Raw genomic sequence first — 22044 nt, 5'->3', positions numbered from 1 at the left:
TCTGGGATAAGGCAAACGTGGGGTCGCAGCCCGGCCCCCTCCTCACACATGTGCAGTCCCACAACTTGGTTTACACAGCCTCTCTGCCAACCCCAAAGACAGTCACGAGAACAACCCACAGCATGACGCTGTGCCTACAGCAGGCTCTCGGTGACAGCACAGCTTCTTTCGTGCTAACTACAGAAGACCACGGTGGTCGGGGACCAGCAGCCCCAGGCTCCTGTAACAGGACTCACGTATAAGCACCGGGATCCATCCACACCCATGGGAGTCTATAAAGTCACGGAGCTGTGAGGCTGACCCGAAACATGACAACCTCCTCCGAGGTGGCGGCACCTGCTGGGTGAACCCTAGAGGCAGAAGCTCCCCCGCAGCGAGCCCACTGAGCACTCCCACGGAGGAGACTAAGAGAATGCAGACCCACGCCTCTGGCAAGGCGAGCGGGCGCCCTAGAACAAGGCTCCCACTCAGAGAGGACACGTTCATTCTGGGGTGTGGTAGCATTTTTTAAAAGACATATTTAGCATCGAGCATGCTAGAGAAACAGCGAACAGATGACCCAAAGCCGAGCCAGGCCTACTAACCCTGGCACAAGCGATGCTTTAATGCTCCATACCTTCATTTATAAAAGGCATTTGGTTACAACTTAAATTTTCCAAGAACCAAAGCATACATGCTTTACAATTAGTGGGCGGACTTAACAAGCCAAAGGTACATGTTTCCAATTCCTGAGAGCCAGAGAACACAGCACCTTCCTCACCTAAGCTTCCCATAACTCTGCAGGGTACGTGCCAATAACCCCTCTGTGGGGAGGAGAGAACTGGACAAAAGGCCAGACCGGGATCGCAGAGCCGGGGTGGGGGCCAGCCCCACTCACTGCAGGAAAGGCCGGAAGGCAGCACGAACTGACCCGAGCACTCAGGGAACGTGTGATCTCCATCTGCATCCAGGTGGACCAGCGTCAGGAAAGAGCAGGTCTACGGCTCCCGGGACCGCTGCAATGGCACAGCCCCATCCGGAGACACGGCAAAAGGCAGCAGGAAGGGCACCGCCCCCCTCCGAGAGAGCAGCAGGGTGTGGCTGACACCCAGGCGGGTCTCTGCGAGGGGCTCGGGCCGCCCTTCCCTGGTGCTGCACTGGAAAGTGAGGGCCCTGCGGCCAGACTGCCACTCAGGAGCGGCCTCGCTTCTCATCTGCAGAATGGGCATGGGGACACTGCAAGGGATCGTTGTGGCAGGTAAACACCAGTGCGTCCATCTGTGTGGGCACAGGTCTGCTCTCAGGCCCCATCGGACCTGGGTGCTCACTCCGCAGGCTGCTCACCAACGCCTCACCTGCCTGGAAGAAGGGCTAATGCTGTTAATGTGGAAACCCTCCTACAAGTCCACACGGGCAGGCCAACAGCACCACAGGAACCCAGCGCTGGAAACGAGGCAGCAAAAATGGAGTGCTCACTAAACACAAAAAGGAAAAGGTGGTCGAGGCTTGACACAGACGTAACCTGTGTAGCAATACTCTGGCATCTAGAAATTACCCCGAGAAACAACTACAGACTAGAGCGGATGTGAGCACAGGGTATCTGTGGGAGATCCGGAAAACACGCGTGGACAAGAGGCGGTGGTGAGGTTCACTGTGATACACCCCAGGCTGGGACGCTGGCCTGCAGCAGTGTAACTAACCACAGGAAGGCCACACTGTGCTGTTGGCTGGGACAGAACACCCAAGGGTCTCACAGCCCAGAGCACTTGGGTCTGAGAAGGTATCTTCTCAGAGTGGGCGCTGTGGCACAGCAGCTAAGTACGATCCCACTCTGGACGCATGCAACTCACACTGGAGTGCCTGAGTTCACGTCCCAGCTCCACCCTTGGTTCCAGCTTCCTGCCAGCGCAGCCCCTGGCAAGGCAGTGATAACGGCAAGTATTCGGGTCTTTGCCACTCACATGGGAGGGCCAAATGGAGCTCCAGGCTCCTGGCTTCCGCCTGACCCAATCCTTGCTGTTGCAGCCATTTGAGAGGAGTGAACCAGAAAATGGAAGATCAATCTTTCTCTCTCCCTCTCTCTCCCCCTCCCTCCCCCTCTCTCTTTCAAATAAATAAATTTTTTTTTAAAGTAAAATAAATTTTTAAAAATTTCACCTAGGGGCTGATGCTTTGGCACAGCGGGTTAAAGCCCTGGCCTGAAGCGCCGGCATCCTATATGGGTGCCGGTTCTAGTCTCGGCTGCTCCTCTTCCCATCCAGCTCTCTGCTGTGGTCCAGGAAGGCAGTGGAGGATGGCCCAAGTGCTTAGGTCCCTGCACCCATGTGGGAGACCAGGAAGAAGCTCCTGGCTCCTGGCTTCGGATCAGCACAGCTCCAGCCGTTACGGCCATTTGAGAAGTGAACCAGCAGATGGAAGACCTCTCTCTCTATCTCTACCTCACTCTATAACTCTTTCAAATAAATAAAATAAATCTTAAAAAAAAATTTCACCTGTTGCTTAGCTTACCATGACCACATGCAGCTCACAGAGCCATGCTGCCTAAGTTGTGTGGTTTGTGACTTCCGGGGACCAGAGCTCTGAGGGCAGCTCTTGTGGGTCACACGGTGCCTTTACTAGCACCTGGCACATGGCAAGTGCTGAGACCAGAAGTGCTGAGGGCTGATTGAATGAAAGAGCAAGTCCAGGGCGAAGCAAGAGGGCGAGGCCGGAGATGGAAACTCGCAGCAACGCTGACATGCACCAAGCGGTCAGTGTGCCCGGCACCACTCCACCAGCCCGACCACACGGCCACGGCGAGCTCACTCAGCCTTCAGCACCAGCCAGCTTCACAGGCCAGCGGCTGGCCAGGCCAGGGCTTAGGCCATGCTGAGGATGCAGTCTGCACACTGACCAGTTGACCATAAGCCCATAAACGTACGTAGACCCTAACCTTCCAGAGTGGGCCAGCCCTACCCAGGACGGCGGGTATCATACAGAAACACTGACCAGACGAAGTACAGACTAAAATCTGGGCGGTGATAATGCAGGCGAGGACTTCTTTGCAATAGTCTTCTGTATTTTCCAGACTTTTACAGTCCACATGCATTATTTATGTACATCACACCTCTGCCTCCGTCAGACTGGCGACACTGCAGGCCACCGTGAATCCCCGAGTTCTCACGTTCCGGAGACACTGTCAAGGCCCCCACCCCCACCCTCACCCTGTACTTCCTGCTGCCTCTCGAGGTGGCCTCCTTCACAGGAGACAGTAAGATGCTCTGAATCCCAAATTACTGTCACCTCCCAGGAGCCCAGTGCAGCCCACCAGGCCGAGTGACCCCGGCCCCAGTTCTGTCATCCCTCACCCCAGGGACTCTGCGGCCACTGCCTGGGGAGCTCAGCAGAAGAGAGGTGGCTCTCGACACACCCACAGTGACTGAGCCCGGAGCTCCAAGGCGCCCATCAAAGGGAAGCAGGGCCGCTCCCCGTGCTGGAATGAGCGCCACCACCCTGCGAGGCACGGCTGAACCCTGCCTGCTCAACCAAGCCCACCCTGACCACCTGGCCAGCTCACCTCATCTTCCTCCTCCACTCACACAGCCAATGCTGGCCAGCCCCTCCCCCATCCAGCCACCTTCCCTGGGGACAGGAGCCAGCAGCAGCTGCCCACCCCACAGCAGACCCTAAGCAAAGCGAGCACTGTGGATACGGTGCACCTCCTGGGCCGCTCTACAACGGCAAAGATCCCCTGCAGTCTCCACGGAAGGTACCCTTCACTCAGCCTGCAGAGCAGGTGTGAACTTGGTGAACACAGACTAACCAAGATAAAAGAGAGACCAAGCCCGGAGAAAGGCAGAACTTACTCTTGTCACAAGTGGGGCCCAGGCAGGCCTCCTGCTAAGCTCCATCCCTCCCTGGGACACCTCCCAAGCCGGAGGCACAGAGGTGAGGGTGTGGGTGGCACAGAGGCCAGCACTGAGGGGAGGGGACCCAGCCACGAGCCACGGGACAGTCAGGTCGGCAGCAAAGGCAAGCACAGAAGCAGAGAAGCACATGACAGTGGGCAGGGCCCAGGCGGCCCGGGTGCTCCCAGACGTGGGGTGCAGAGCAGAGATGGAGGTGGGCCCCCGAGGTCCCAAGGGCGAGAGAGCATTTTCCAAAGAACTGTAAGCGGGGAACTGACACCACCTGCAGGGCAAAATCCACACTGCTCCCCTGCTCTGCAGAGCGCTCAAGGTCAGGCTTCAGCTCCCACGGGTGCATGCACACACCCCCTGTACACAACCACAACACGGCGTGCACAAATGCACACCACACAGCCCCAACCACTCCTCTGCACTTGCCAGACCCACCCACGGTCCCCCTCTCTCCGACTCTCACCTCCCAAGCACAGTCCAACCCCACAGTCCCTCTCCATCTCTTCCATACATGCACCGCGTCTCTGAACCATCAGTGCCCAGCGCCAGGTGGATGCCTAAGGAATGTTTTCTAAATAAACAAATGAGCAAATGAGTGAATTAATGAGCTGATGAAGCGTGAATAAATGAATCAGAATGAGAAACCGTTTGGGGCCCAGCAGGTCAAGCCACCACCTGAGACTCTGGCATCCCACATGGGTGCCAGTTCAAACTCCGGCTGTGTCACTCCCGAACCAACTCCCTGCTATGGCCTGCAAAGCAGTGCAAGACGGCCCTAGCCACTCACATGGGAGACCTGGATGGAGCTCTGGGCTCCTGGCTTCAGCCTAGCCCAGCCCAGGCTATTGCAATCACTAGGGGAGTGAACCAGGGGATGGAAGATCACTCTCTCCTCCCTCCCTCCCTCCCTCTCTCTCTCTGTTACTCTTTCAAATAAGGAAATTAATCTTTTTTAAAAAAATGGTTGCAGTTTTGTCAAAACTGATGACCAGTCTTTGAGGAATCCGGAAAGCACTAAGAAAAGCCGCGGCAGGAAGCAGGGCCCTGCGTTCCAAGAGGGGCGGCGGCCGGAGCCGGAGCTCGTCAGCTCACCGGACTGAGGAGCGAGAGGACGGCGCCCCAGCTCTTGTCAAAGGGCACAGGCCCACCGCAGAGCTGCAAGGCTGCACCGGAGACACCAGAGTGCCCGTGGCCAGCACCACACCTCAACGGCACCCAGTCCCCACAGGGTGCTGGAATGCTGAGTTCCGCTTCAGGAAGGCTCCCCACAGGGCAGCAACCACCACAAGCGAAAAACAGAAACAAAACTGGGAACCACTCAAACACAGACGGCAGTTGATGGCTTCAGAAGGCGACAGCCGCAGCAGAAGAACCGACTGCGCCTGAACGACCGCTGCGAAGCTCCTAACAAGTGTGCCTTCACCGTCGGACAGGCTGCCCATGCCAACCCAGTGTGTCTCAAAGGCACACACAGCGTGAGAGCCAAAGCCCTCTCACCGCCTGGGGCTGCGCAGCAACCTCCAACCATGTCTCTCCCTGACGCCAGGCTGGGGAACAAGTGCGGGGGGGGGGGGGGGGGGGCCCTGGCGGCCTCGCACGTGCAGCCTGGGCCCTCACCCTGCAGCCGAGGGGAGGTCCTAGACCACTCCTGTCTGAGCCTCGGCCTCCCAGCTGTCAGACAGGAGAGGGAACAGGGTCCACACACAAGGGGGCTATGAGCAATGAGGAATAACCGGACAGGGCACACAGAGCGCTTCCCGCCATGCCTGGCACTCGGGAGGCATGACACAGCACTGCAGATTATTATTTTTCTTGCTATTACTCTCGGCATTTGCTCAATTTTACCACTGAATGTTTCCCATTTTTGAGCAGATTTAAGAACTGCAAAGAGGTACAAGTGTAAATACTGCACAGGAGGGAGGGCGTGTGTCCCGCCATAGGCCAGCACCTGGAAGACAAGGACAGAGTCCCTGAACTGGGCAAAGGTGCAGAACGGCGTGAACCAGCACCAGCTCTGGGAGGGGGCTGCGCTCAGGAGAGCACGGGCCCCAGGCCCAGGCCCTATCTGCTGCCTCCTGCCACAGAGACGCACCCGTCCAAACTAAGCCGCTTCCCAGGAACTGGGTTTCTAGAACTCATGCCTGTCAGTGCTGTCCCCTCCACACAATGCCCTGCCCGGTTCCGGAACAAGGTGGCAGCTCGACACAGGACCAACACAGACACGACGCCCCCGCAGCTGCCCACTCTGATACACTCTGGCCCCACCCACTCCCCAGGAGTGACTGGCAGCAGGCTTCTCTCACCATGAAAGCAGAGCCGCTGGATGCCCTGTGCCAGCAGAGTAGGTGCTCACTACATGATAAAAAATGAGAAATAATTTTCACTATCAATAAAAACTTTCCATTCCCACTCCTGAAAAATAAAAGAGATGATAAAAAGTTAAAGTACAAAAAAGATTTCTCCCATTCCAGAAAAATCAGTCAAATAGGACAGAAGATTTAAAATCTCAGCAAAAATAACCAAACTAAATACTGCATAGGCCAGCGCCGCAGCTCACTAGGCTAATCCTCCACCTGCAGCACTGGCACTCCGGGTTCCAACCCCGGTTGGGGCGCCAGTTCTGTCCCGGTTGCTCCTCTTCCAGTCCAGCTCTCTGCTGTGGCCCGGGAAGGCAGTGGAGGATGGCCCAAGTGCTTGGGCCCTGCACCCCATGGGAGACCAGGAGGAAGCACCGGGCTCCTGCCTTCAGATCAGCGCAGCATATCGGCTGTAGCGGCCATTTGGGGGGTGAACCAACAGAAGGAAGACCTTTCTCTCTGTCTCTCTCTCTCTCTCTCTCACTAACTCGGCCTGTCAAAAAAAAAAAAAAAAATACTGCATGCTACAGACCAAAAGTGACTCTGCTAACTAGGTCTCTACTATGGACCAAAAGAGTCTGTTTAAGATTTATTTTATTTATTTACAAGGTGGAGTGACAGAGAGATAGAGGGAGAGATACACACACACACACACACACACACAGAGAGAGAGAGAGAGAGAGAGAGAGAGAGAGAGAGAGAGATATCTTCCACCTACTGATTCACTCTCCAAATGATTATAACAGCCAGGGTTTGGACAGGCCAAAGCCTAGGGCGTGGAACTCCACCCTGGTTTCCCACATGAGTAGCAGGGACCCAGGCACATTGGCAGAGAGAGGTAGGACTTGAACTGGCACTCCGCTACGGGATGCCAGGGCAGTAGGCAGAGTTTAACCCACTGCACCAGAACACCAGCCCCAGAAGTTGAATCCACCCACTAAGTAGGTCTCCAACAGACCAAAGGGGGTTCCGCAAAGCCTCACACTTCTGCACTTGGTTTAGCTCACGGGGACAGAATTCTCAAGTGCAGAGGCCCAACCTAGAAAACTTTTCAAGACTTGCAAAAGAAAAGAACTGGCAGATGTTAGGAAACTCACATCTTACTGACTCAACACGCACTTTGTTGGGGAAATAACTACAAACAAATGGAAGAGAGTGAGCTTCAGTGATGTCTTTAACGGCCTGATCTAGAAGGTCATTAAAGTAAAGAGACAAGCAAATGAAGTCCAGTGGCCTCACACAGAAGGACCTCTGGGGCTGGCGGGAGATGGATGGTGGCCGGCGGGCAGGGGCGGGCCTGTGAATCACCACGCAGACAGCGGGCCGCGACAGAGTCCATCAATAATGGGGAAGACACCACACACGCCAGGAAGACACAGCAAGCTGGTGAGGGCCGCACAAAACGTAAAACATCTGGGAAAACTCCACGCGGGAAGAGATAAATACTAAGATGCAGCCAAAACAGGCAAATTTAGATTTACAGAGATTAAGAAATATTTTCTTATAAATTGAATGGTAGCTCTTAAATTTGACCAGTATGACAATAAAACAAGCACCAATAAAGTCATTCCAAAGGCGGGCGCTGTGGCATAGAGGGTTAAGCCACCCACTTGCGATGCTCACATCCCACATTGGAGCAACGGCCGGAGGCTACTCCACTTGGCACCTGGCTCCCTACAAAGGTAACTGGGCAGCCGGGGAGGTGGTGGCAGATGACAGCTGGAGTACTTGAGCCCCTGCCACCCTCCAGATGGAGTTTCAGGCTCCTGGCTTTGACCTGGCCCAGCCTGGGACGTTGTGGACATGTAAGGAGTCAGCCACCAGATGGAAAATATCTATCTAGTTCTCCCTCTTTCTCTGTCACTCTGCCTTTCAAGTAAGTAAGTAAATCTTGTTTGGAAAAACTCGTTTCAGTGCAACACCGTGACCTACCAATGGCTCACATCCACATTCCCTGGCGACCCCTTTCTCAAGGGCCCAGGAGCAGGTGGTTCTGAGCGGGGTGGGCCAGCCCCACAGGGGAGCTAGGGAAGTGGCAGAGGAGGCCAAGCATCCCACACAGTGACAAACACGGGCGAGCCAGCACCTGCGTGTTTCAGACGCCAGCCTCCCGCTTGCCGCTTGTGAGTCTATGATTCATGAACATTCCCGGTCTGTTCCCCGCCACAGGCCAGCTCCAAACAGCCTCATTATACTTGAGCCTGCTGTGACCACAGGGTGTGCAGAGAAGAAAGGGCTGGTGCCAGGGAGAGCGTGGCCGGGGGAGGCAGCGGCAGGGGAGCCAAAGCTGCACCAGGCCCAGAAATGGCACAGGGGAGTTCCAAACAGCTACAGTTCAGAGCACAGCTAATTCACTAGCTGCTGGATTTCAAAGTGTCACCCACACATTGTCACTTCCAGCCCTACAGCGGGATTATCACAAAGGAACAGAAGCCCCATTAACCTCCCGGAAGCACGGTTCTGATCATTCCACTCCCCTACCCAAAACACCTTCTGCGGCTCCCACTACCCACAGAACCAAGTCCAAACGTCAAAGACTTCAGCCATCTGTGACCATCTGCATAACTCCTTAAACGCACTGACAAGGAACCTCAGGCAAGGGGCAGGCTCACGACAGGAAGCCCGAGCTGGTGGAGGCAGACTGGCCCGGGAGCTCGTCGCCACCTTCCTTCCCCCCTTTTGTCTCGCCACCAAGCCCCCGGGCCTGCTGGGTCAGACCTCTCAGGAAACATCTGTGCTGTTCCCCAGAACCACTGTCCGCACTGTGCAGACTCAACTCCAGTCCCGACCCACCTGCTTCCGGAGCCGGCTCTCCAGGCTGGGTGGCCCCAGGACAGATCCTGGGCTCCTGCAAGTCTTGTGGAGCCGTAAGGAGACGCACACCAGGTGCTTGGCACAGAACTCGGGGAACTGTTCTCACTGCTGCCGCTCTCAGGCTCACTCCCTCCTCCCTGCAACTGCGCGCAGAATAGTTCTTCCACATGCGAGAGCTCCGCCCTGGCTCCAGCCCTGGGAATCACAACCATGAGACAAGGCACACCCACTGCCACCAGCCCTCAGGCGCCCACACAGCACACTCAAGTGCATAGCACCGTCCCACACAGGGTGGGCACTCTGCAATCATCTACTCATGTCTGGTGGATCAATGAGGAGCTGGGCGGGCCTTTCCGTCTGGTCCCTTGCTCCCCTCTGCCAGGCACACCCACACAGACTCCTCAGGACCCCTTCCCAGACAGCAGATCCGATCAGCCCAGTAACAGGTGTGGGAGCTTTCCAGGGAGATGAGTCCCCACCCTGGCCCCCACCCTGGTCCGACAAGCTCATCACATGTCTGATGCGGTGCACCTGCCCGCAGGAGCCTGCTGCCAGGTAGTGTGCCAGACCCTAGAAGGTGGCTGTACTGACCCGTCTCCATGCCAGCTGTGCTTCCCACGCCCAAAGCCAAGCCAATGACTGCAGGTCCTGCCACGGCTTAGGACACCGGCAGCCGAGTGCCTTCCCCACGGTGGCAGATTCAGGATGAGTCTCCTGACCCTTGGGATCGTGGGACAACCAAGAGTCCCAGGGAGGGTGAGCCACAGGGTGCACAGGCGGGAGAATACGGCGACGCGGAGGTGAGTGAGTGGCCCAGGTGTGCCCAGCACACCACGCACGTGACCTCACTCACCCTTTTGGGAACACCTGAGACGCCAGGTCTTCCGTGAGTGTCTTAACCTGGACAAAAATCAAGGACAAAAGGTGGAAGGCACAAAGGAAAGGCAAACCAGGTCGTTCTTCAAACCGAAAACCACGGCACCGACCGGGCCGTGCTGCGGGTGGGCCAGCTGCGCCGCGGAGGGTGGGTGGACTCTGCAGCCGCCTTCTCCTCACAACCAGCACACCACGGCAAGGACCACAAAAGGAAAGGCAAAAATGGCCTTTGAGTTCCAAAATATGCATTCAATTCCGTTCCAAGTTGTGGCGTGGGGAAGCACTGCAGACACGAAGCACCACCGGGAGCACACTGTCAGGGCTGGGGCGTGGTCACACACGCTGGGGGGAGGGCCGGCTTCACCACCCAGAGCCGCCCCAGGGCACACTCAAGTTTTTCTGAAACCGAAGGAGGTATTGGTGGTGTCTCACAAATCCTGGACAGAGGCCCCGGACAGCACAAAAACAAGTGCCCTCCACCTGGCAGAGTGGCCAGCACCCAGACTCTCACAGGGCCACGCGTCCACTTCAGAGTCGCCACCCCCACCAGAAAAGCATCTGCAGGACGTGGAGACCACCTCTCCCCCGGACAGTTCCGAGGGTTCACGGGCCCAACTCCCTGGACAGCTCCGGAAACAGACACCAGCAGAGCCAGCTCTCACGGAGCTCAGTCACCCACCAGGCGCCCCATACAGCTGCCGCCTCGCACACTGTGTGCCCGCGAGCCAGCCTCAGCCTCCTCTGCACCCCGGATGTCACGGGTGCACACGGTAAGACCTTGCTACCCCCAGTACTCCCATGGGGGCGAAAAGCCAGAGTGAGGACTCAGATTTTCCCACAGGTGACTGAATCCTTATCTGAAGAGGGGCCCCCAGCGGGTTGTAGGAACAGCTCTGTCTTCATTTGCCTGCAAGAATTAAAAAGACCCTAATCATGCAATTGCTGTCTCCAGACGAAGTCCCCATGACTGAACTTCTGCCAGCTCTTCTGCATCAAGAACACCCCAGGTGGTGGGTGCACAGAACTGCCGACGTACTGAGTGCACTGAAGTAGTCTCTGGAAATGGATTACTAACCGTACGTTGTCTTCAATTCTGCCTCAATATCAGGGAGAAGACTGCTTTACTTGAAAATTCTATGATTTTTATGGCATTTCAACTTTTAAAAAAAGGACGAATGTGGGGCTGGCACTGTGGCACAGCGGGTTAAAGCCTTGGCCTACAGCACCGGTATCCTATATGGGTGCCGGTTCTAGTCCCGGCTGCTCCTCTTCCAATCCAGCTCTCTGCTATGGCCTGGGATAGCAGCAGAGGATCGCCCAAGTCCTTGGGCCCCTGCACCCACGTAGGAGACCCGGAGGAAGCTGCCTGGCTCCTGATCGGCACAGCTCTGGCTGTTGCGGCCATCTGGGAGTGAACCAGCAGATGGAAGACCTCTCTCTCTCTACCTCTCCTCTCTCTGTGACTCTGTCTTTCAAATAAATAAAATAAATCTTAAAAAAAAGACGAATGTGCCGGCGCTGCGGCTCACTAGGCTAATCCTCCGCCTAGCGGCGCCGGCACACCGGGTTCTAGTCCCGGTTGGGGCGCCAGATTCTGTCCCGGTTGCCCCTCTTCCAGGCCAGCCCTCTGCTGTGACCAGGGAGTGCAGTGGAGGATGGCCCAGGTGCTTGGGCCCTGCACCCCATGGGAGACCAGGAAAAGCACCTGGCTCCTGGCTCCTGCCATCGGATCGGTGCGGTGCGCCAGCCGCAGCGCGCCAGCCGCGGTGGCCATTGGAGGGTGAACCAATGGCAAAGGAAGACCTTTCTTTTTTTTTTTTTTTTTTTGACAGGCAGAGTGGACAGTGAGAGAGAGAGACAGAGAGAGAAAGGTCTTCCTTTGCCGCTGGTTCACCCTCCAATGGCCGCCGCTGCAGCCGGCGCACCGCGCTGATCCTGGCAGGAGCCAGGAGCCAGGTGCTTTTCCTGGTCTCCCATGGGGTGCAGGGCCCAAGCACCTGGGCCATCCTCCACTGCACTCCCTGGCCATAGCAGAGAGCTGGCCTGGAAGAGGGGCAACCGGGACAGAATCCGGCGCCCCAACCGGGACTAGAACCCGGTGTGCCGGCGCCGCAAGGTGGAGGATTAGCCTATTGAGCCACGGCGCCGGCTCGACCTTTCTCTCTGTCTCTCTCTCACTGTCCACTCTGCCTGTCAAAAAATAAAAAAAAAAAAAATTAAAAAATTAAAAAAAGACGAATGTGCATATAAATATCACCTGTTCTGAGACTCACATATATACATACACACACATATACACGCAGCAAGAACAAGCACACAGAACTCTAACATGCTCCCATCTACGTATGAAGAATGAGAATGAGGTGGGGCGAGAACACACCCACACACACCGACACGTATGTACTTGAACACGGGCAGAACAGCTCTGAAAGGAGACAACAAACTGCAGCTGCCGCAGACTAGGGAGGAAGGGAGCCCTATTTGTCATCAATCCCTGGGGGCGATTCAAGTTGTTCACTATGCATTACAATGCATCTATGTCAATCAGAAAAAAAAATAGGGATTAAAAATTAATCAAAGTAAAAATGACCAGTACCTAAAGGCCAAGCTTAGTTAAGCCCTGGAATATCCTACCCCTCCTCCAGGGCTCCAGTGAACACTTCCGTGAGCACAGCTCAGGTCACGTATTGTGAATACTACTGACTATGTCTAGGTTTTGATTAAGCATTTAAATTAAATGTTGACTTAGGCAGATATACAATTTTAATAACAATCTTAAGATCATTTTCAAAACATTATGAAGCTATTAAAACTGATGGTATGAAGATGGCAGCAATACAAGCAAGGCTTGTACACGATGCTAACTGAAAAAGGCGAGGCACCATGTGCATGCTGGTCCCGTGGTCTCCACAGAAAAAAATCGGTGCCCCTGTGTGCTGGGCACATGCCACCCACCGCACACATACGCAGGCAAGTCTCATCACTCCCAGGCTACAGATGAGGAAACTAGAGAGGGAGGAGGGAGGGAGAGAACTGCCCTGGTCACTTTTCTAGTACAAGGCAAAGCAGGGCCAGGACATCATGTGACCCCACCGCAAGCCTACCCTCTTATTCCCATACTACCCTGGGCCCTGAGTGTCTAGTGTCAGGTGGCAGAAATGGCTTCTCACTGTTCCATAATATGGTTACTCTCAACTCTAGTACCTGAACAGACACCAGGTTACACCTCGGGTTAAAGAAGACACCTCGGGGGCCAACGTCCAGCACAGCACTAAGGTGCTGCTTCAAACACCAGCATCCCACGCTGGGGTGACCGTTCCAGTCCCAGCCGCTCCATGCCAATCCAGCTCCCTGTACACACCTGGGAAGGCAGTGGAACACGGCCCAAGTACTTGGGTCCCTGATATCCATGCGGGAGACCCAGAATGACTTCTGGGTTCCTGACTTCAGCCTGGCCTGGCTCAGACTCTTGTGGCCACTTGGTGAACGAACCAAATACTTAAACCTATCTACCTCTCTCTCAATACCCTAACTGCTAAGGGCTGAAACGTGCCCCCCAGAAGTCCCGGGTTGAAGCTGTGGCCCCCAGGGTCTGGAGACAGGGCCAACAAGGAGCTAGTTATTGCTGGCAAGGAGAGGACACAGCAGAGAGCGCCAGCTCTTCCTCACGCTGCCCCTCCTCCTACAAACACGGAGAGGGAAGGTCAGGTAAGGACACCGATGCAGAGTGGCTTCTACAGGACACCGCACCGGCCAGCGCCTCCATCCTGCACTTTTAGCCACCAGAGTTGAGAGAAGTAAACCCCTGGTGAGCGAGCACCCAGACCGGTATTTGCTGCTGCAGCCCGGGCAGATTGATACACAGGTCCATCTCATTAGACCATCGTAGCCTAAGCAACACAGCCTCCTGTTTGTAAGCAAACTAGAACGCTTTCCCTTAAGGACCAATTTGAGCAGAGTCTAGGATTTCACCAGAAAGCCTCCACGGTTTATATGAGGAGCTCAGGCGCTGGCTAAAAATCACAGCCAACAGCTCAGCGAGCAACGCTGCACCGCACACCACGCACGCCGGAGAAAGCTGACGCTCCTCGCCTCCCCACACAGAGCCCACTCTTCTCTTTATTCTTGGCAACTGACTTAAAGCCTAGCTTCCTGCTTCATACCCAAGACAGTCAACAGAGTGCTTCTCGTTTCCCATCCTTGCATCCCTGCCTCAGTGATCTTGGATCTAATTCCTCACACGGAACGCTGCGTGTCCAGCGCAGGCGCCAGGCAGCGGGCGGTGGGGAGGACCTGGCCGCAGCAGAGCACCGCGGCGCCGGGGCCTCTGGCCTCGGGGCCCCCTTCCATGTCCCAGCCCGTCTCCTCATGCTCCTGCCACCCTGCTTGCCACACGAGATCAACGCCAAGGAAGTCACTTCTGGGAGGGGCTTGAAACATCAGTCATCGTCCTTGCTGACGCGACATCAGGCGAAGCAGCTTTATCGCACGAACGCAAGACCGGACTCCTCCCTTTTAATCTTCTCAACATAAAACCCACAGAGCCCCAGAAACTGCTCCGAGGGAGGCGGCACTGGCTGCAGAGCTGTGCTCAGCACAAGTCCTCAGCAAGGGCTCCACGGCCACCAACAGGCCCCCCGTGGGACAGGCGGCCAGGGCAGCGGCCAGGGACCAGGCAGCAGCACGATGAGGGCCCCGTCACAGGGCATCAGGCACACCCTTCACCCCATGACAGGTGACACCTCAGCGCAGGCCTTGTGGCACGTCCTTCTCTTTCTCTCGCACACTCTGCCTTCCAGGCAGATGAAAACAAACAAGCATCTTAGAAAAAGAAAGCGACATTTTCTAAAATACAAGGTGGAGCTGAGCACATGACCGCAGCCCCCACCCACTACTTTCTGTAGCACAGGACAGGACAGGCCCCCATTTCATCTGGGCAGAGGCTGGTCAGCAGCCGGGACTGCCCTGTTCTTCCACCTGCTCCCGGGGCATCCTCCCACGTCTGTCGCTGTTAGTTCAAAACCTGCCGGCCTTCCCCCCGCAGAGGCCCCACGGCTCCTGAGTCTGCGCCTGCTTTTCCAGCAAGCAGGGCCCCAACCAGCGGGGCAGGTCAGGAGAGGGGCCCGGCCGTGCACCGCGTCGGGCCTCACAGCTCTGCCCCGCACCCCAAACCAGCGGGGCAGGTCAGGAGAGGGGCCCGGCCGTGCACCGCGTCGGGCCTCACAGCTCTGCCCCCCACTCCCACCCCTGGGCACCTGACTGCTGCACTGCCCTCCTGGGAAAGAAGTGACTCCCTCGGGCCCTCAGCCAGGAGCATCCATACCCAAAGGGGCGGCCCAGGGACCTCTCCATCTCCACTTTCCCGCTTTCCACCTCTTACCTTCCAGCTTGGGAGGTCATCTCTGAGCCTCCTGGAGCCGACCAAACCACCGGACAGAAGCGGAGAGAACAAAAGGCAGCGGCACATGGGAAGCGTGCACAGTGTTTGCCTGGGAAAGGCGCGTCATCCAACACAAATGTCCAACTGCCCGGGGAAAAGGCCCCTGACGGGCAGAGTGTGAGATGAGTACCACAGGAAGACAAAAGCAGACAGCCGCTGGGCTTCCAGCTCTCTCGGGGCCCCTGCTGCCTCCACCTGCCTCCCTCCCTGGTACTGTCAGAGAAGAGAGGCCAGGCCAGGCTGCACTGTGGGGACCTCCGGGAGAAGCGGCAGGGAGAGGCATCATCCTACAGGGGTCAGAAGGGTCACGGGAGGTCAGGAAGAGGGCTCCAGGGGCAGGGCTGGGGGTAGCCTGGGAGCTGCAGGCAACAGGCCTGAGGCCAGCGGTTTGAGGATCTGTAACTCTGAGCTCTCTGGTTTGGTCCCGCAGAGGCAGGCTGTCATTACTACAAACATCACTAATCCAATCGTCGCAAATCAACGACTTCTGTAATTTAGAAATCACTCCTCTATAAACGTAACAGGTATCACATTGAATCTGAGATAAAATCTATTTTGAAACTGTATAAAATTTACCTCTTATACACACACACACACATATATACTTATCAAAATTCTAAAATCTTAATATTATATTCTTTGTTTTCTAATAATCGGTTCCAAGAAACCTAAACCATCTTCAAACAAAATGACAGCTGCAAGACTAACGCGTGACTGCAATGGTTTGCAGCCTTGAATCTCAACTCCACTGGGAAGAAATCAAGACAGACAGCACTCACTGCAGTGTCCCAGGCCTGACCACAAAGGTTCACTCACTCATTCCTGCTACACCCAAAACCCTGTGCACAGCTCAATGTGATGGCAACGTTTTCTGGGTCTGTACTTCACGTCTGGAACAGTACTAGGCACCAACCCACAGGGTGATGCTACGACATACGACAGACACGTCCTGACCTCAACAAGAAGTCTGGGAGGCGACAGACGCACACAAAGTCCACCAGAGTGGGACACAGCTGCTGCCTGACAGCCATCCTCTCCCTCTTCTGTTTCGGAAGTCAACCCAGCCCCGTGAGCCTCCCTTGCAGCTATGGGTGGCCACATGAGCCAGCTCTGGTCAAAACTCTGCTCTTCTATGCAGACAAATGCCGTGGAGAGCGCCCTCTGAGTCACCGCCAGATGCTCACCGCCACCTGTGGCCATGAGTAAGGGGCCAACTGACCTGCAGCTGAGCTCATCGATGACATCACTGAGCCAGCAGAAGAAGGCCACAACTACCCTGCCCCAGACAGCTTATCGAGGGAAAATAAGCCCTGCTTGTTTAAGAGCCTGCTGACTCTGGTTTCTGCTCCCTGCTGCAAAAACAAACCCTAGCTGACATGCCAGCACTGGGCACCCTGACCATGGCTGAGAACACGGTGCAGGAGAGAGTGACACTGGCCACTGGGGCTTAGCGTGTTCCACCAGTGAGTATGAGCCACCAGCCTCCGGGATGCAAGGACAAGGGGCCCAAGGCCAGGAGTGGACAAACGGACACAAACTCAAGTGTTGTACCAGAGGCAGAGAGCAAGGAGCCTCGGACCCGCAGTGATTCTCACCCACTCCACCCCAGGGGCCTTCTCTTGCCCCTCAAAGGGAAAATAAAGGCGAGAGTTTCGTGACTGCTCAATTAATTCTTCAGCACCCTAATGCACAAAAGAAATCATGAGAGTAAAGAGTGGGCTGCTTTTTAAGGCTGTGCCTTTAAAACTGCAGAACAGACTTCTCAATATGTTTTTAACATTTGCTTTTAAGATTACACAGTAAAAATCATCACTCAACAGAAACAAGTTATCTGAACAAAACTTGAAAGGTTTCCTATTAAAGTGAAGATTTACTTTACTGTAGATATTAAATAAAACACTTGACTTTCACCAAATCATATCCAATTTGGTTATTTTAAGTGAATGATACTATATGTAGTTCAAATACCACATTCAGCAATGAAAATGTCACAAAAAAAAAAAAAAAAAAAAAAAAGGAGTCCCAGCAATGCAAGAATGCAAGTCCACAGCCAGTGTGTTTATCTGAGGTTCCCACACTCTGCTCCCAAGCCCAAGAGACCGCACTGCAGATAAAATAACCCTGGAGAGCCGGTGCTGGGCAGCCCCGAGGGCTCTGAGGGAGCTGATCAAGAGGCATGAATGAGAGGTCACAGGAGGCACTCACCGTGGCCCGCACAGCGTGCACACGCAGGGCCCCTTCACTGAGCTGGTTCTGCCCTCCCACTGCCCTAACCTTCTGTAACAGTCCCGTCAGTGAGACATGGGGCACAGCCCCTCCCCTAAGTGAGGAACACTCAGGCAGATGCCTGGCAGGGCCCCACTGGGCTCTGGAGCGAGGGCACACGTGGGAGGAGCTGGCCAAGCCACGAGGTCTGAAAGCCCTACCGCTACAGGAAGTACGGCTTCACCGCTGTCGAGTTGCCCCGTGGGTATTAGCAATCGTCAGTGACCCAATAAGACTTCATTTTTTTAAAGATTCATTGATTAACTGACTGACTGATTTGAAAGTCAAAATTACAGAGAGAGTGAGCTTCCATCGGCTGGTTCACTTCCCAGATCGCCACAACAGTCAGGGCTGGGCCAGGCCGAAGCCAAGAGCCAGGAGCTTCATTCAGGTCTCCCAAGCACGTGGGCCATCTTCTGCTGCTTTCCCAGGCCATTAGCAAGGAGCAGGATCAGAAGTGGAGCACCTGGGACTCGAAGCAGTGCCCACACTAGATGCCGGTGCGGCCACAGGGCCATTCCCCCTCAGTAAGACTTCTTAAACAAACAAAATAAAAAAAGAGAAACAGGACTATGGACGCCCCAAAGGAAGGAGAGAAATGTCCAACTCGATGGTCAGCAACAGCAAGAGATGAGCCCTCCGCTGGCACTCACTGCGCAAGTGCTAAGGCCAGAGCAGGGCCTGGCAGGGACAATGGCCGAGGGGTGGGGACAGGCAGATGTGAGGGGTGCTCTGGAGAAAGCAAAGCTGAATGAGGGCACACGGGGGTGGGCAGGGTGCTGCTGTCTCCCGGCACAGCCGGCACAGCCTGCACAGCCTCACGCAGAGCCGGCATGTGAGCAGGGGCCTGGAGGGAGTCACAGGGAAGCAAGTGCAGAGGCCCAGGGGCACGGCCATGCCACCGCACTCCCAGGAAGAAACGAGGGGACGGGAGCCATCATCAGGCATGTGGCTGCTCCCTGAGTGACATGGCTCTGAGATCACTGACTGCTACGTAGACAGCTCTGGGCACCAGGGATGCACAGGGGCCCAGACAAGGCGGTGGTGTCTCAGACCAGCCTGGGGGGGAGGCGCCTAGCCCGTGAAGCCACCAGGAGCTGGGTCTGCGGAGGCGCTGGCGGGGGGAGCCGCCCCGAGCGGAAGGAGGCTACTGCTGTGCGGGGACTGCAGAGCAGGACCGAGCAGAAGCCAGGAGCTCATGAATCAAATCCAGGCAATTGCCTTTAAACCTGGAACTGCCTTAGCCTGCAAACTGCTGATAAAAATAGATAAACTGGGGGAGGAGGGAGCGGAGGGCGTTTGGCAGAGCAGCTAAGCCACCGTTCCACACCCCATACCAAAGAGCCCGGGTTTGAGTGCCTGCTCCTCTTCTAATTCCAACCTCCTACTAATGCGCACCCTGGGAGGCATCGGTGATGGATCAAGCACGTGGGTTCCCGCCGCCCTGATGGAATTTCTACCTCCCAGCCTCAGGTGGAGCAGTTGTGGCTGCGAGGGCCTCTGAGGAGTGTACCAGTGAGTGGACGGTGTGGCTCACGCTCTCACTCTCTCCCCACCCCCCACACTCCCCTCTAGTGAATACAAACAAACCAGGTGTGGGTCTAGCACTGAAGATGCCTGCGTCCCACGCTGCAGTGCCTGCGTGTGGTAGCCGGCTCTGCTGCCGAATCCAGACCTTGGGAAGCAACGGTGATGGCTCCAGTGATCGGGCTCCTGCCACCCACGTAGGAGACCAGGCCACAGAGGGCAGCTGCAGGCTCAGGAGAGCGAACCGGGAAGGCGTGCTCACAATCGCTCTGCCTCTCAAATTTAAAAAACAAGGTAGGTTTTAGTTTTCAAGGCATGGGCAAGTGTCCCCGTCTACATTCCGGAAGAAACGTGCTTTACCTGGATGAGGAAAAGCGATGCTCGGGAGAGACCAGGCCTGGGGAGAGGCAGAGAAGCGGGGACAGCAGGAGGGTCCAGCCCGGCAGACTGCCACCAGCAGGGGAGGTCACGTGCCTGTCACAGGTGAAGCTGGAGGACAGGGACGCCACAGCGGCCTCGGTCCCGCACCCCACCACCTCCTCACACTCTGTCAGAAAACTGGCAGAAAGGCCTCCCTGCAAGGTGTGGCAAGGCCTACGGACATCCAGGAGAATGAGACGCAAGGGCCACGAGCAAAGTCCCAACACAACTCGGCCACGTTTACATGCCGGTCCTGCTCGTCCATTCTGAAAACGCAGAGCGTGCCGGTCCTGCTCGTCCTTTCTGAAAACGCAGAGCGTGCCGGTCCTGCTCGTCCAATCTGAAAACGCAGAGCGTGCCAGGCCCCGTCCAACGCACTGGGGCAGCGGCAGCGAACGAGCCAGCAGCTCGGCCCTGCCCTTGACGCCGTCACGGCCCCGGGTCATTGCTGGTGAGCAACCCTGGACACGCGGGCAGTCTCATTAACTCATCAGCCCTCTCTTCACGGCTCCTTTGTTTCACATCAAGTATTTTTCCTCAAGCAACAAGAGCTGAGACAAACTGGGCCGTGAAGGGCACCGTGCCCATGACGCGACAGCACAGGGTGCCAGCCACGGGCAGCAGGCTTCTCGGGGGCATTTGCCGACACAACACAGCAGCAGGCGGGCAGTGGACGAGGGGCTCCCCTCTGTCTCCTGAGGACAAGGCCTCGGCTCCCGCGAAGAGACAGATTCTCGGGTGCACTGCAGCGTCTGCATCCAACAGCTGCTCCCGCTCCTGCAGCCCCGGAGCACACGCCATGCAGTCTTGGCTCTGTCCTTCTCACATCCAGCGAGCCCCCAGACCCGTCCGGCCCACCCTAGGGCTCCGAGCTGACTGCCCTGCCCCAGCCCTCCCCCAGCCCCACCTGCCCTCGTCTCTGCCCTGCCGCTGCATCCGTGCCCACGTGGCTGCCCAAGGCCGCAGGCGACAGCTACACGGAGCCCTCAGCAGCCACTCCTGCTTCAGAACCTCCAGAGGCTGCACGCTCTGCTCACCAAGACCCCAGGAGACCCTCCCAGCCTCCACAGACCCGGGAACCTGCTCCCTTCCCGTCTCCTCCCCTCCCCCACCAGCCAGAGCCTCGGGAGCTGCCTTCCACTCCTTTAGCACACAGAGCGCTACAGGGCACAGGGCCTTTGCACTGGCCCCGCCCCCAGAACGCGCCCCCTCATCTTCCCACGCCCGCCTTCACGTAGCTCTCACCCTGAACACGCTGACGCCCAAGGCTGTGCTGAACACCGGCTCTCGGGCAGCGCCCAGCCTTCGTCCCTCGGCCCAGCTTCCTCTCCACGTGCTCCTGCCACCTTGTCACGCTACAGGGTACTGAGACAGACACGGCGTGTCTACCTGCCTGTCTGCATCCCATAGGAGAGCGCCACCTCCTTCAGGGCAGGCCCACGGGGGTCTGGCTCTTTCGCTCCAGCTGCCTGCAACCACAGCAGGTGCTCCACAAACACTGGCCGAAGGGGTGACTTCACCTACACTCACTCCCCAGCACGGGGAACCCGCGAGGTCGGTCCAGCTGATGAGACAGAGCTGGTCACGCAGTGAGCCAGGGCGCCAGGCCTGCCGGAGACAGCCCTACCAGGGCGTCTACCGCAGACTCTGAGTGTGCGCTCCTCCCAGTTCCGGCTACAGAACACTCTCACCCCGGCCGAGGCTCACCGAGGGGCCCAGAATGTGAGTGAGCCCCGGCCCCCTCCTCGAGGGGCAGGCTAGTGCCTGTGCTCCACGGCCTTCGTGCCTTGGAGCGCTGGGGCGGAGCTCCATGCACCCGCCCCGCGGGCCCTGCGTGCTCTGCGTCCTGCCGAACACACGCCACTCATCAGCCACACACGTGACACAGACGAATACCCACAAGTGCCATTTTCCCAGGCTTCAAGGCAGGACGCCTTCATGTGAGCAAATATTGAGTCGACACTAAGAGCAGAATGAGCTGTTAAGTTCTATTTGCTACTCTCATCCCCAGGCTCAGAGAGCATAAGCTAAGCCCAGAACTCCACCGTCGGCCAGACAGGTCGAAACTCGGCAGGCAGGAGCCCCTCCGGGGCTGAACTGCCCCTCCAACTGCTCAAATGTTCTCCATCTGTATCTGTTACAAGCTGTGAAGATAAGATACTCCACTGTCTTCGGAGGCATCTTAAACATCTTATAAAAACAGGCAAACTACCGTGTTTTCTCTTACCACTAAATACAAATCCAGTAACTGTTTACCTTTGAAGGCTCTGGCTTTAGTGTTTTGGTTTTAGATTTGATATTTAAATAGAATTCTGAAGAAAAGGGGGAAAAACATAATCCCAAAAATCCATCAAAGCATTTGGCTTTTACATGTACACACATATTTTCTACATTTGGAAAGCTCTATTTTTTTAAAAAAAGATTTGTGGACTTGCTTATTTAAAAAGCAGACCATCAGAGAAATAGG

General features: G+C 56.2%; 1 protein-coding gene across 6 annotated transcripts in view; it reads right to left on the bottom strand.

Moving 5' to 3' along the window:
• TBC1D22A (TBC1 domain family member 22A) overlaps nucleotides 1-22044 on the bottom strand; it is a 358344-nt gene that overhangs the window by 295873 nt on the left and 40427 nt on the right. Inside the window, exon 1 of one of the 6 annotated variants that reach the window (XM_089307775.1) lies at nucleotides 9029-9233. The exons of the other annotated variants lie outside the window; for them this stretch is intronic. Within the exon in view, the coding sequence (XP_089163901.1) occupies nucleotides 9029-9218 (190 nt within the window). The 5' untranslated portion in view covers nucleotides 9219-9233. Of the gene's footprint in view, nucleotides 1-9028; nucleotides 9234-22044 lie in introns of those variants that run through there. 6 annotated transcript variants of the gene reach the window in all.

Source organism: Oryctolagus cuniculus, chromosome 11 (genome assembly GCF_051225735.1).
Source record: "Oryctolagus cuniculus isolate XC-2025 breed Fujian yellow rabbit chromosome 11, ASM5122573v1, whole genome shotgun sequence".
Lineage (NCBI taxonomy): Eukaryota > Metazoa > Chordata > Mammalia > Lagomorpha > Leporidae > Oryctolagus > Oryctolagus cuniculus.
The sequence above is the reverse complement of the archived record's forward strand: the minus strand, read 5'-3'. Positions and strand labels throughout refer to the sequence as shown.